General features: G+C 51.0%; 1 protein-coding gene across 1 annotated transcript; it reads left to right on the top strand.

The window, feature by feature from the left end:
• Positions 1–9,422: 9,422 nt before the first annotated feature.
• On the top strand, positions 9,423–15,715 carry LOC309640125 (PRAME family member 12-like; the record flags this gene model as incomplete). The annotated part of the gene is made up of 2 exons (XM_082418422.1): positions 9,423–15,273; positions 15,661–15,715. Exons 1-2 carry the CDS (start codon positions 14,984–14,986, stop codon positions 15,713–15,715), a joined length of 345 nt encoding a protein of 114 aa, XP_082274548.1. The 5' UTR covers positions 9,423–14,983.
• Between the last annotated feature and the right edge of the window lie 12 nt (positions 15,716–15,727).

Below are 15,727 nucleotides of genomic sequence, written 5' to 3'. Positions count from 1 at the left end.
CTACCAAGTCATTCATCCTGAGGGGGTTTGGGGACCCGCCCCAAATCTGTGGCCAATTGGTCAGAAATACAGGTGGCCTGGGACTATCTGAGCTTGCAATCTGAAATGAGCAGTGTTATTTTTTGGGGAGAGAGGGCTGTGCCCTTAACTTGTGTCAGTTGACCTAACTCCATGTAACTGATGTCAGAATTGCATTGCAAAGGGCACTCAGCGTCGTCTGCTCCCCGTTCTCCAGCTCACTAAGCAGGCACTTTGGCCCAGTTATGGACTGGATTGTATTCCCCCAAATCCATATGTTGAAGTCCTAACCCCCAATGTGACTCTATTTAAAAGTAGAGCCTTTAAGGGAGTAACTAAGGTTAAATGAAGTCATAAGGGTTGGGCCCTAATCCTATACGACTGGTGTCCTTATAAGAAGAGAAAGAGACACCAGAGCTCGCTCTGTCTATCTGTCTATCTGTCTACCTATTATCTAGCTACCTAACTATCCATCTATCATCTATTAATCTATCTGTATCTCTCATCTATCTAATTTTTATTTTTATTTGTTATTTTTTAATCTTACTTTATTTTTTTTTAATATTTATTTATTTATTTGGCTGCCCCGGTCTTAGTTGCTGCATGTGGGATCCAGTTCCCTGATCAGGGATCAAACCAGGGCCCCCTACATTGGGAGCGCGGATTCCTAACCACTGGACCACCAGGGAATTCCCATATCTATCTATCTATCTATCTATCTATCTATCTATCTATCTATCTATCTATCATCTATCTATCTATCTCTGCACATACACAAAAAGGCCACGTATGTGAGGACACAGCAAGAAGGCAGTCATCTGCCTTCAAGCCAGGAAGAGTGGTCTCACCAGAAACCCACCCTAAAGGCACCTTGATCTTGGACCTCTCGCCTCCAGACTGTGAGAAATAAATTTCTGTTGTGTTAAGCCCCCAGTCAGTGCCATTTTGTTACGGAAGCCCCAACAGGCTAACACAGGCCCAACATTCTTTCCTATAACTCCACTCCTATATTTCTCCAGAGGCACTTAGGAGGCATCCATATGCACCTGGAAACAGAGGAAGCCCACAAACAGAAACAAAGACATTGAGGGAAACAAGGTTTTCTCTGCATAAAGGGGCGTGAGCCCAAAATCCTGGGGGAAATCATTGTTTCCCCATCTGTTCAACAAATATCCACCCTGCTCCTGCCCTGCCAGGCACCGCAGATGCCATGGCAGATGTGAGGGCAAGATCCTTGTCCTCACAGGGCCTACACTCTCTTGGAGAGTCAGGCTGGTGGTCCTGCTGGAGAGGCAACGGCCCTGAAGGTGGCACTGTACTGCAGTCCCCGAGCCTGGGCCCGCGATGTCCCCCGTCATCCTGTAAACCCCTGCCCTTCTCCGGCCGCCATCTTGCCAGACTGCTGACAGATGCTCCACGTCCCCCAGAATCCTAACTGTTGAGGGAAAAGGAGTTGATTTCTAGCGTTCCCCAGAGATAAGGATTGAAAGGAAATGTTAACTGGGCTCAAGGAAGAGGTGAGACTGCATCTTACTTCTCATCAGCCAGCGGATCAGCCAGCATCTTGCAGGAAACAGGACATATCCATTGGAAGGTGTTAAGGGTTGAATTGTGTTCCCCCAAAATTCATGTGGAAGTTCTTACCCCCCCAGTACCCCAGAGTGTGACCTTCCTGTGAGATAGGATCTTCACTGAGGTAATTAAGTTAAAGTGAGGTCATTAGGGTGGGCCCTAATGCAACAAGACTGGAGTCCTTACAAGAAGGGGAAATTTGTGACTTCCCCAGCAGTCCAGTGGTTGGGACTCCGCGCTTTCACTGCCTAGGGCATGGGGGTTTTTTTGTTTTGTTTTGGTTTGGTTTTTATTTCATTTATTTATTTTTGGCTGCGTTGGGTCCTCGCCACTGAGCCTGGGCTCTCTCTAGTTGCAGTGAGCAGGGGCCACTCTTAGTTGCGGTGCGCGGGCTACTCATTGTGGTGTCTTCTCTTGTTGCGGAGCACGGGCTCTAGGCATGCGGGCTTCAGTAGCTGTGGCACGTGGGCTCAGTAGTTGTGGCACACGGGCTTAGTTGCTCCGAGGCATGTGGGATCTTTCTGGACCAGGGCTTGAACTTGTGTCCCCTGCATTGGCAGGTGGATTCTTAACCACTGTGCAACTAGGGAAGCCCAAGGGCCTGGGTTTGATCCCTGGCCGGGGGACTGAGATCCCACAAGTCGCACGGCTCTGCCAAAAACATAAATAAATAAAAAATAAAAAGAAGGGGAAATGTGGGCACAGAGACAGACACTCAGAGTGGGAGACCATCTGAAGTGACAGAGAGAGAAGACAGAGATCCCTTGAACAGATCCATCCCTCACGGCCCTCAGAAGGAACCAACCCTGCCCACACCTTGATCCTGGACTTCCAGCCTCCAGAGCTTTGAGACAATAAATTTCTGTTGTTTAAGCTGCCCCATCTGTGACAACTTGTTGCTGCAGCCCTAGCAAACGAATCCAGAGACTGTTGCAAGATGGCCCCACAAGGCCCCTTGTCACACGGGCTTGTCCTCTCACCAGAAGCTGGAGTCTATGTTTCCTCCCCTTGGCTTTGCACTGGCCTGTGACTATGGCTGAAGTGACCCATGCGAACTGGGTGGCCCTGAGCAGCTGGGTGCGCACTGGGGCTCCTGTCTCGCAAACACAGGATGGAGCAAACATGCCTCTGGCTCCCATGAGCCTCTGCATGGCCTCAAGCTGCCCCACATCCAATCTCCTGGTCCTCTCAGAACTAGCCTCCTTCCTTTGGTGCTAATTTTAATGTCACCTCCTCTGTAGTCTTACCTGACTGCCCCAGATAAGCAGGCTCACCCCATCTTGCTCTCCTACACACTATTTTCATTTTTGTCAAAGCATTTATCCAGGTTTATCTGTGTGCATCACTCCTCTCCTGACCACAATCTGTGCGAGGACAGGGACCGTTTCTCTGTATTCATCACTGAATGTACAACCCTTAGGTAATACAGTTCCCCTATAGATTCACTATTGTGTAACAACGTGAATGAATGAATGAATGGTGCTTCTCTCGTGGGGGTGACGGCCCACACAGCAGCTGGTGGGCACACAGGGGGTGGGCAGCAAGTGGCGCCCATAAGCAGCCCATGCTCTTCAGCCTCTCGCTCTGGGTGACCAGCTAGAAATTCTAACACAGCCAATTGGGTTCCTGAGCCCCACTGAATGCATGTCGTCCACATTGAGGCCCCAGTCCATTGAGAGGGGACCAGACTCACGACACCTGCCCTGCCTCTAACTAGAACCACTAAAAATCTACCTTCTGCCCCTGCTGAAATCACACAGGACTATACCATCAACCAAACAACATCAAACATCTTCCTAAGAGCAGAAGTGACCCACAGCTGAGCCCCAAGAGTCTCAGGGTGGAGGAAGTGGGGTTAGAAGGGCAGAGGGGTTCCCCCATCCGACATGGGGGGGCAGGGAAGGGACGGGAGGAATGTTCTCTTAATGTAAAATCATGGGGAGGCATGCTTTGTTTCACTTTTTTTTTGGAAAAAGTACCAACTACTGCGCAAAGACCAGGTTGAGAGGAAACAGCAGGGGAAGGATTTTACAGTAAATGGATCGACATTTGCATGGATCTACATTTGTAAGCAGTCATTTTCCATCGTAAAATAAATAAAATGAGATAGTTTCTCATTTCAAATCAGTGAACAATGAATTATCAAAGTAAAAATAGGTCAGTGCTTCCTTTTTAAGATTTTTCCACTTTGCATTTTAAACAATCATCATCAGAGATATTTTTGTTTGTTGTGTGTTCACACTGTAGATGAATAAACAAATTTCAGTAAGTTTCTGGTGGTTAGTTTAGTTTTGGGGCTTTTTTGGTATTTTGTTTCTGCATTGAGCCATATTTGCTCATTTACAGCTTCCCCTAACCTGTGTGGGCATTTGGGTGTGTGACTCTCAGCACAGGGTGACCTTATTTGCTTTTTAACATGGTCATTCCGATATTTTGATGGTACCAAGAAGAAAAACTTTTGAGTGTTTATCTTTTTTAAAACAATTACTTTTCTTCTTGAATGAATGAAATAATCAATCCCTCAAACATTTGAACTAAGCCCCCAAATCCAATCAGGCTTAGCTGTGGGCAAAGAATATGAAAGTGCTGAAACTTTCTCTTCTTTTTAACAATTTACTTAATCAGATTAATCTAATTAGGGCATTTAACAGAGCTCTGGAAGGGAGAGATTCCCTCACTCCCTCGGGAGGGATGGAGATCCAGACACACCAGAACTCCAGGCTTGTGTGATGCCTGACCAGCTGAAGGTGGGATACCCCAAGTTTACTTAACGTTCTGTTTTCCATAAGGAATTGAGTTGGCCAAATTCATTGTGCCCAAGATGCCATTTTCCCAGTATTTAGTTACCAGTGGGGATTCAAGGATCTCCCTCTCTCTGAAGTCATTACTAAGAGTCAGATCAACTCTTCCTGTCTACCGACAATTGAGGGAGCAGAATTCTGAGCTGAGGAACAAATCTCAGAGGCTGGAGACTGAAGGAGCCTGTGGCCATCCTGAGGCGCTGGCTGGACACCGCCTCCACCCCCATTCATCCAGATGTTTGCCAATCATCAGGTCCTGGAAGCTGAGGAATGGGTGAGGGAGATTGGTAGATACTGGGGGATTTCTCTAACCCCTTTATAACATAGGATTTACAAACTCAGATGACGCTTAGAGCATTCAGGTGAGCCTGGGGCAGAAATTCTGCTCTGCACACTGATGTGGTTGGGCTCCTGGGGCTCCGCAGCCTGGGGAAGGATCCATATTGTTGGCGCCCCTATCCTGGGAAGCCCAGGGCACAGTTACAGGGTGCAATGCCCCAGGGGCCAGAGGAGCGGGAGATAACAGAATCACTTGGTTGCACAGAGAGAGCGGGGAGCAGGTTTCTGCCCCACTTGCCTGCGGCCCTGGAGCTCTGTTGGTGCACTGAGGCTGTGGTCACGTGTGCCACAGTAATAAGTAGCCTCGTCCTCGGGCTGGAGACTGGAGATGGTCAAGGAGGCCGTGCTGTTGGACCTGGAGCCTTAGAAGCGGGGAGGGACTCCCGCGGGCCGACTGCTATCTGCGAAGACCACCAGCGTGGGGTCCCCGCCCAGCACCTGCTGGAGCCACCTGGCATAGTTCCTGCCAAGGTTGTTGTTGCCCCCAGAGCACTGGGTGGTGACCGTCTGTCCCAGAGCCCCCGAAACCGAGGCCGGCTGGGTCAGCACTGACTGCGACCAGGACCATGGAAGGAGAGAGACAGAAAGCAGTCACCCTGAGCTGAGAGCCGGCACTGAACCCAGGAGGAAGGCAGGAGAGGAGCCCAGGTGCCCTGCCAGGCTGTGACCTGAGACCCCATCAGCCGGTCACCTGGGAAAAGGGTGAGGAGGGTGAGGGGGAGCAGAGTGGTCCAGGCCATGGTGGAGGGGCCCACAGAGCTCCAGTCCTGAGACCACAGGGGAGGCTGGGTTCCCGGGTCCCTGCTGACACCTTCGTGGGGGCAGAGATGCAGGAGGATGCTGCTTTCTGATTGGCCCCCTGCCGGCCCAGGGCCCTGCTCTGGGCATTGACTGCACGAGGTTGGGGAGGGCTGGCCTCCTGGAGCCGCCTCTCTGGGGTGGAGGGGCACCTGGTCCCATCGGGACCCCAGGGGTCCTGGCAGAGCACTGCTGTGGTCAGTCACACCCGAGTGAAGGCCCTGTTGGCGCAACTACCTTAGAGTCCCCTTGGGGGTTCCCGGTTGGGAGGTCCCCACCAGCTGTCCCTTTCGGACAGCTCCATGGCGCCCCCTGCCGGCTGCAGATGCGCGAGCCCCAGCACAGGGCTGAACTTGGGGGCGATAAAATATATATCGTTATTACAACTGACCTCTAAAATTCATCAGTTCCTTCACTTGTGAATACAGGCAAAAAACCTCCACAGTACTGGCCATACCTGTCTGTCACCAACAGAAATAGCAGCTCTTTTCAGATCACCAACCTCCAAATACAGTTTACACTTATCACTGCATCCAAATTCTGGTAGCTATTAGATCAAACCTGCTGCTACACTATCATAGATTTGTTAATTCTACCATCGTGATGAGTGTGCTTCAGGACAATTGGATTTGTTTGTAATCCTGTGCATTTGTCAGTGTTCTCCAGACAAAGATATCCAGGACACACCTGCAGGCAAGCGAGGGTGGATTTCTGGATTCACTGCACTGTGGGAGCCGTGGGGTGTCTCTGTAGGAGGGTGTTAGGAAAGAATTATTAGGGGATTTGGACTTGTGTTAGGGAATTTCGGGGAAGGTACAAGGAAGCGAGGCTTTGCTGGTGGTTGGATGCTGTCAGGAAGCCGGGTGATCCTATCACTGGGTACTGTCCTCATTGTAACCCCAGAGGCGGGAGCCCAGAGGCGGGCCGAAGCTGTAGCTGGGAGAAAAGTAGCACTCACTCACAAGAGCCAGCATGGGGGGATGTTTGGTCACTTAGTGGTTTGAACAATGCTCATGTTTTCCTGTGTTCGTATACGACTGTGGAGTGGTCTTATTTTGTCTTGATCCAGCAGGGTCCCAGACTGGCCTTGTCTGAGGCTGGCTTTCTGTGAAATTATGCATGTTCAGAGGAGCTATAGGGGCCAGGCCAGCTCCCGGCAACCCAAGACCTGGCTGCTAGGACCAGGCAGGCTCCCAGCTGTCAAATGCCATCTTCCCTCTCTCACATACATATCTTAAGAAAATGATAGTGGTTTTATGAGTTTTTTTTTTTTAAACATGCATCAGTCTAATTGTTCTGCAGTGCCCAAACTATTCCTCATTTTCTTTTGCTTTACAGCATGTGTGGAGATCTCTGTGTTTACAACTGCATACTACTCCATCACCTGCATGGCACATTTTGCTTATTAATTCCTGACTGTCTTGGTTTCCAAACTTGGTTGCACATTAGAATCACCTGGATGCCTGGGTCTCCCCCATACCTATGAAACCATAACATCGGAGGCAGGGGGTCAGAGCCAGGAATCAGTGCTTTTTTAAAGATTCCAGGTGGTTCCAATATGCTGCCAAGTTTGGAAACCCCTGCTCTTTGCAATAGTTCTGGAAATCTTGCTGCTGGTTAGAATCCCCTGTGGGGCTCTTTCTGTTGTCCAAGAAGTGGAACATTGTTCTGTGCTCTATTTCTTTATCTGGGTGTTAGTCACGCAAGAGGGTTTGCCTTGTGAAAACTCATCAAGCTGTATGCTTGTGGTTTGTGCACTTCTCTGTACATTAAACCTTCTCTGTCCCCTCTGAAGATGTCAGCACAACACACGTTACACCTGAAGACTATTTTTTTTGAATTTTATTTTATTTATTTTTTTATATAGCAGGTTCTTATTAGTTACCGTTTTATACATATTAGTGTATATATGTCAATCCCAATCTCCCAATTCATCACACCCCCACCCCCACCTTCCCTTTCCCCCCTTGGTGTCCATACGTTTGTTCTCTACATCTGTGTCTCTATTTCTGCCCTGCAAACCCGTTCATCTGGACCATTTTTCTAGGTTCCACATATATACACCTGAAGACTTCTGACACTGGATTTTCTTCAGTATAGGGGAGGGGATTGGAGTTCTGGGCAAGAGCCATGGTCAGAGGAGGGTGCAGTTAGCCTCATGCTGCAAATTCGGAGGTCACCACAGGCTGCTTCCTGCAGCCCATGGAAGTTTCATCACTTCTGCAGAGACTAGGAGGATGGTACTCAGAAAGGGTCCCTCTGTATCTTCACCCAAGATGTTTCTTGCACCTTAAAGTTTAAACATTTACTATTTCTGTGGCCTGACATGCTACAGTTGGTGCTCTGTTGAGCTCAGTGGGAAAAGGGATGTTAACTTTGAAACAGAGTGATTCAGGATCTCTGAGGCCAGCAAGAAACCAGAATGAAACCCAGAGTTGCCTGGGCACATATCTGCAAAAGATAAAACCTCTAATTTCAAGAGACACATGCACCCCAATGTTCATAGAAGCACTATTTACAATATCCAAGACATGGAAGCAATCTAAATGTTCATCGACAGATGAAGGGATAAATAAGATGTGATATACACACACACACAAATATTACTCAGCCATAAAAAAGAATGAAACAGAGGCACAAGAGACAGGGGTCCCTGCCACAGCTGCCAGTGCAGGAGGGGGGGGGCCCTGGTTCTGAGACCCAGATCCGATGAGTAGCCTGATCCTAGACCCTGAGAGGAGGGAGGAACATTCCTGAGACCTCACAGATGTGTGAATGGGGTGGCGGTACCCCACTACCTTTTCACCCTTGCTCAGGATAGGGGAGGGGTTTACATGTCAATGGGCTCCCTGATCCTTGACTGCAGTCCTGCCTCAGGCCCAGGCCTGGGAACCCTGGAACCCAAGGCCCACAGCCACCTTGATGCCTGCGCTGCGAAGGCCACCGCTGGGGGAGAGCGGGTAAAGGGAAAGCCCCGCCCACGTTCCCGTGGCGAGGCGCGCCCCGCCCTGCCGCCTACGTGATCTCCCCTGAGAGCAGCAGGCCCCGCCCATCTGCCGCGTGCGAGGCGAGAGGCTTCTCTCATCCACGTGAATCACTGAGCTCTTCGCGTCCCGCCTCCTACGTGAAGCATGGAGAGGCGTGCAGTCGCGCGGGCCTCAGGCCTTGGGCTGCTCCGGTATGGGCCTGTCCTCCTTCCCCGAGGTTTCTTTCCTCAGCTGCCTCGCCGGGTTTGGGGGCGTCCAGGCCTGAGGGCTGGCGCGGCCGAGGCCTCCGAGCGTGGCCCCGGCTTCCCGTGCTCCCGGTCGGCTCTGACTGGGGCCCCGAGAGGTTCTGAAAGGAAAGCTGGAAGCGCGGCGTGGGGGAGTGAGGATTCCGGGGGGTGAGACCTCGTCGAGCTCAGGCACGGGCCGTCGTTACGCCCTCGCGCGCCCACCCTCCTCAGGCCGCGGACGGTGCTGGGGACGCCGGCGGCGGGGCTGCAGCGAAGGCTGGAGGAGACGCAGGCAGGCTCTCCGGGGCAGCCGGGGAGCGCGGGCTGGGGCCGGAACCCCGAGCAGCAGGTCCGAAGGCGATGGACTCCCCCCGCCCGCCCGGGCCCCGAATAATCTGAAATCCGCGTTCTCCGTCGGGCTCCTCCGAGGCGCCCTTCCTTGAACGCCCTGCCGAGGCTGCTCGCCTTCCTCGCGCTCCCCCAGTTTCCCTCCAGGCCTCTGACTGGACTCATCCCGGCAGCGCTGGCAGCGCGCGGTGGCTGTGCTCAGGGTGGGGATGGGGTGGGGGAGGCTCAGTCTTGGCGCCCCGAAGATGCTGCCAGGCCTGGCCAGGGGGTGCCCATCCGGGGGGCGTGGGGGGCTGCGGTATGAGGGTGCTCCGTGAAGGGGCCCAGACACTGAGATTGGGGGATGAATTTGCTGATTTGGGGCATCCTTCAGAGGTAGAATGTTTAACATCCTGTCAGGGATCTAAACAAGTTTAAGTGAACTTGCTACAAGGATGGCTTCTGGAAGTGTGCAAAGAGCAACAGCCAGTGCTAAGTGAGGTGGAAACTCCAGGATTGTTGGGACAGGTGGCAGCAGAAGGGGAAGGGGCTCAGGGGAGGTGGCAGGCTGGCATAGATGCACTTTCTGCGAAACAGAAAATCCAACCAAATGGTTATGCTGCACGGGAAGCCCCAGCAAACACACCAGTTACCAAGGCCCTCGGAATATGCCGATGACGGGCAGCAGCCTCACTTGACAGCTCGGTGGTGGTGCTCCTCTGTAGGCCAGGGCTGACAGACGCAAAGAGCAGCTGTTACAGGATTAGACTCACTAATAAAAATGGGGATGATAGGACCCTGAAGCAGTTGGGGTCAGGTGATGGCATTTCACATCAGAAGCTGGGTGGACTCAATTACTGTAATGAGCCGTATGGTTGGAGTGGCAGCCAAGGCACCTGACCCACAAAGGGTTATGGACATGGTTTAAAGAACACAGCGTCCTGCGCATCAGAACGAAGAGTAGGCCCCGCTCACGGCAACTAGAGAAAGCCCCCGCGCAGCAACGAAGACCCAACGCAGCCAAAAAAAAAAAAAAAAAAAAGAACAGTGTCCTTAAGTGCAAGATATCAATAGAAGGGTCGCCACCAAGGGTAATACTCTTACTATCAAAAGAAATCAAGGATGGATGATTGGGAGGCTGAGGGCAGTCAGCCCAACAAAAAGGCATACTCCCTTGCCAAGTTTCTAGATCTGAGTCAGTTTTCAGGCCTGAAACCCTTTGGTTGAAGAAGGGGACTCTAATAATTTCCTCAAAGGAATCTACATACATTTATTCAGCGTATTAGTTACCTGTTTCTGTACAACAAATTACCCCAAAACTCAGCAGTGTAATTTGCTATTATCTCGTACAGTTTCCGAAAGTCAAGAATTTGGTTGCAGCTTAGCTGGATGGTGCTGGCTCACAGTCTCTCATAAGGATGAAGTCAAGATGTCATCTGGGGCTGGAGTGTAGGCTTCCAAGGTAGCTTACCCTCATGCCTGGCAAGTTTTTGACAAGAAGCCTCAGTTGTTTGCCACATGGACCTTTCCATAGGGCTGCTTGAGAGTCTCCATGACACCAAAGCAAATGATCCAAGAGAGAACAAAGTGGAAGTCACAGTATCTTTTATGACCTAACTTTGGAAGTCACACCCTGTAATCTCCACCATATCCTATTGGTTAGCACAGGCCTGCCTTATTCAGTGTGGCAGAGGACTTCACAAGAGCATGAATACCAGGAGGCAAGAGTCACTGCAGCCAATTTGGAGGCTGGCTACCAGACTCGGCTAAGTGTAAATAAGGGGAATTGGAATATACAAGCAATTTGAGGATTGGACCAGGGAAAGGGGAATATACAAACAATTTGAATATTGCTGGACATAGTGTCAGAGTTGACGCTGATATCTGGAGATCCAAAACATCATTGTGGCCCACTGTTAGAATGGAGAGCCAGGTAATAAATAGAATCCTGGCCGAGATCAGCTCACAATGGGTATACTGTGTCATTACCCAGTTTGCAAATGTGTAATTGGAATAGAACATTTGGAAGTTGATGCTATACTCACATTGGGTCTTTCATCTGTGGGGTAAGAACTATTGTGATGGGGAAGGCCAAATGGAGGCCTCTGTAATTGTTCCCACTCCTGGTCAAGATAGTAAATAAAAAGCAGTACCACATCCTAAGAGGCATGATGGAAAATTGTGCCACTCTTAGGATGTAAAGGACTCATGGGTGGTGGTCCTTGTCATAGTTCCATATAATTCACCAATCTGTCCCTGCAGAAACCAGATTCATCCTGGAGGTTGGCTGAGACTTCTATAAACTTACCCAACTAGAAGCCCCAGTTGAGCTGCTGTGCCAGATGTGCTCCCTTTCCTTGAGCCGATTAGTGACGCCTCAGGTATATGGGATGCAGACATTCATTGGTGAATGTGTTCTGTTCTATCCCTATCAGATACCATTTGCATTCACATGGAACAGACGACAGTATGCATTTAATTTTGCCCCAGGATTATACCCGTCCACCCTCTGTCATAGTCCAAAGACAGCTGGACCATCTGTCATCTGGGCATCCACAGAATGTGGCATTGATTCACTTTGATGACATGCTAATCGAGTTAGATTAGCAAGAAATGGCTGGCGTGTTGGAGGTCTTGGTAAGAAACATGCACTGCAGAGTAGGAGCTGATCCATATGAGGAGTCAAGCACCTGCCATATGAGAACAATTTTGAATGCCCCCAGGGGTCGAGGGCATGCTAGGTCATATCATCCAAAATGAAAGATGAACGATCACATCTTGCACCTCCTGTGGCGAAGAAGGAAGCATGATGCCTGATAGAACACTACAGGTTTTGGAGACTGCACGTTCCATGTCTGAGAACACTCCTCTGGCCAATATATGGGGTGACACAAAAGACCACCACCTTTGAGTGCAACCCGGAGTAGGAAAGTTCTCTGCAGAGTAGCAGAGTCCAGACTGCCATGAATGCAGCCCTGCGCTTGAGCCATGAGACTCAGCAGAACATAGGAGATTGGAGGTGTCAGTGGTAGGAGAATGTGCCATGTAGAATCTGTGGCAAGCTCCAGCAGGAGAGTCACAGTGCCGGCTTCCAGGGGTCTGGGGCAAGGCTTTGTGGTCTGCAGTGGTGAATTATATGTGTTTTGTAAAACAACTCCTGCAGTGCTGCTGGGCCCTGGTGGAGGACCGTGGGACATGAGGTGACCGCATGTCCAGAACTACCTGTCGTGAGGTAAGCTTTGTCAAACCCACCAAGTCATAAAGTTGGTTAGGCCCGGCAACAGAAGAGTGCCAGCTGAATGCTTTATCCTCTTTGTGTCAGGCACCCAGTTGACAAGGAAAGGAGCCCCCGCATCATGAGGAGATAGGGCTGCTTTTAAACCAGGGGGTGGAGAGGAATATGTTTGACTCCCAAGTGATCCTTTTGGTGGCTCTATCAGGCACCAGTATTCCCTTGCCCAGTTGTGACAGTCAAAAGACAAGTGCAGCCAGAGAAGGCATAGTGAAGAGGGGCTCAGACCCCTCAGACCACCTTGCAAGCTACCAAGGACGACAGAGGTGGCAGCTCATTGTGAGGAGAAACAAGACCAGCTGCAGCGGCCAAGACTTTAATTGATCTCACTAGCTTTCCTCCTCTGTCTCCCCCAGGATTAGAGGCCACTGGAATCCCAGGAGAGCCCCTTTCCAAACAGGTGACGTGCATTCAGCCGTGTACCTGGTGGGAGTAGGCCAACTGTAAATCCTGGTTTTCACGGACAAGAAAAGGAGCATCTGAGATCATTGGCTGCTCACAGGAACCAGAGGCCTCAGCTCCTTACGTCCTGCTGGATGGAGATTCACAGTCCTTGGGCTGAAAATCCCAGTGGGGAGGAGAAGCTGCCTTGGAATCTAGGAGGAGGCCCTGAGGAAATCCAGATGACAGGTGAAACATGGGCTACTTACAACACCCACCTCAACTAGAGGGGGATAGGTGAGGATGCCTCAGGTACTGAGCAGGGAGATGCTTCAGGCTTCAGTGGGAGAAGCTGGAGGTGTGAATGGCTCCTCATAAGAAAGGCATCTGGGGGGAAGGAGCTTGTCTAGGCCAACAGGCTTTGGGAGGGGAGGGGGAAGGATGTTGTCTCACGGGGAGTGTGCTGAGCGCTTACTGTACTCTGTCCTGGGAACCTCTTCTCTGGCCCCTATGATCCCTCATGGAGAGTTTGGTAGTTGAGTGATGGAGGCGTGGCGCTCTGCCCTCAGAGGAGGGGCAAGGGCAGAGATGCCCCTGAGGGTCCCAGGCATGTGGCTTCCTGTGGGCTATTCCTTCAGAGAAATGGGACGTTTCAGAAGAAGCGCAGAGAGGAGGATTCAAACTTGTCATAGCCACCTCTTTGGCAGGGGCTCTAGCTGCTTCAGAGGATCTCTGCCTTCAGAACAATTGGTGGATTGTGACAGGGGCCTGGTGCTTCCCTCTCCTGCCCTGTCTGCTCCGCAGGCTGCCCCCAGGCCTGAGCCTCCCTCAGCAGGTTCCCCTTCTCAGGCATACAGACGTGGGAAATGCTCCAATAGAGAAGGTTCCGTCGGCTCAGAACCTAGTGTTTTGGTTGTTAAAATGATCATTTGCCAAGCCTGCCCTAGCGCACCCCCTGTGTACCCCATGGAAGAGCAGCCTGCTATGGGGTGAGAGCTTAGGGCTGCTCCAGGGAGCAGCAGAGCAGAGTCAAGGCAGGAAGTGGAGGAAGATTGGGCCCATGGTGTGACTTGCTGGCCGTGCTGGTGGCAGAAGTAAATACATGTGCTGTAGAGACTCCCCGAGTGCCCCAGTGCTGGCCAGGTCTCTGGTTCCTGCCCAGGGCTGTACTTAGGTGTCTCACACCTGAGGCCTTTGCAGGTCCTGCACTTGATTTTTTACTGACTTCGCCACCCCTGTAGGCTTAGGTTTTGGCTTCTGTGGTCTGCGTACTAGTTCCTCTAATTCACCTTTTCCCAGAATGCAAAACTTTGCTTTTTCTGGAGGAGTGGGGATATCTAATTCATCCTCTGTTGGCTTCCTGGTTTTAGATCTTCCTTTACTTCGTTTGGGTTTTCAGGTGGCAGCTCAGAGCACGGATGCCCACTTGTCCAGTGTAATCAGAAGTTCACTGACAGGTGCTCTAACGTGCACTCTCCTTTCATTTCTGGAAGAAACCCTTTGTGATCCTGCTACTTTAAAAAACACTGTTCCACTTGGTAATATTTTACTCAGGACTTTTAAGAATCTATACTTACATATGGGATTGTACTATAATTTTCCTTTCTCTTGTCTTTTTCCGACATTTTGTGTCAAAATTTTACTAGCCCTGTAAGAAGAGTTTTATATCTTGTTGATGTTTTTGAAAGTTTTCTCATCTCTGAACTGCACTGAAGCCTGGTGGAATGTGAGTTAGCAATTCACTCCATATAATGGGACAGAGGAGAGGTGAGAACATGTGGAAAGCTGTGGTCACTATTTTAGAAGCCCTGCTTGCCAGAGAAGGCAGACAAAACTTCAGGATCTGACCTCTTACCACTGGCCTACAGTAAGAGACTGGGTGTTCAGTCGTGTTCCTTAAAGTCACCTTGGAGGTGGTGGTGATCCTGGGGAAAGCTCAAGAAATTAAGTTTGGAACAACTTATACTTTCTGAAGCCCAATGAGGGACAGAGATAAAACCCTAATTATTCTCATTTCAGCCAGCTGCTGTGAGAGCCAGGGAACCCTGGGCTGACACCAGCAGAGAAAGGGCTGGAGATTTATGACTAGAAATTGCAGGATGGAAGGAGGGGTCGGGGACAACCTGGGGTTCCTGCTGTGGTGGGTGATTGAGGCCTGGGTTGTTCTGGCCCAAAAGAAGGAGGCTCAGTGCTGTGAAAACCCATGCAGGGCCTTCCCTTCCCTGCTCCAGGTCCGTGGAGATGAGCAGACAGGACCCTCTCAGCCTCTTGGCTCTTGCATCACAGAGCCTGCTGAGTAACAGAGACTCGGCAGTACATGCCCTGGAGGAGCTTCCTGTGGGCCTCTTCCCAACACTGTCCACTGAAGCCTTTGATGCGGGCCACACGAAGACCGTGACAGCAATGGTGCAGGCCTGGCCCTTCCTCTGCCTCCGTCTGGGATCGTTAAGGGATCAGTCAGTAACTCAGGACCTGTTGGAAGCTGTCCTAGATGGGCTGGAACTGGGTCCTGCCAACATTGCTTGCCCCAGGTGACTGCACAGGTCGGGTGCTGGTAAGGGCACCATGAGTTGAGGAAGAGGGAGCTGGGTTCAGTGATGTGCGGTCCAAGGATGTGCCAGAATCTCCTGCTGGTGCAGCATCAGTCACTGGGAGTCCTTGAGGCCATCATTCAGAGTACCTGGTGAGTTTCAGAGCTGATCATGCTGTGAGGTGGTTGAGAGTGTGGTTAGGTTCCTGGGTGTCTAAGAGGCGGGGACTGAGCAGGATCTGGGGGTGCATGAGGATGGTGGACCCACTTAGAAGGCATGGCTGACTGCTGGCTGGCATGGAGGCCCCTTCCTCTGCCGCTGCCCATACCAGCCCTGCTGTGCTGTCTTGAAAGTCACAGTCTCAGCTCGCCGCCTCATTCCCCACAGGAGATCGAAGCTAAAGGTGCTGGATTTTACCCATGACTTTGAGCACTCCAACTGAGAGGAATGCTCT

The sequence above is a fragment of the Balaenoptera physalus genome (genome assembly GCF_965194825.1).
Source record: "Balaenoptera physalus genome assembly, chromosome: 12".
Lineage (NCBI taxonomy): Eukaryota > Metazoa > Chordata > Mammalia > Artiodactyla > Balaenopteridae > Balaenoptera > Balaenoptera physalus.
This window is presented reverse-complemented; position numbering and strand designations above follow the sequence as displayed.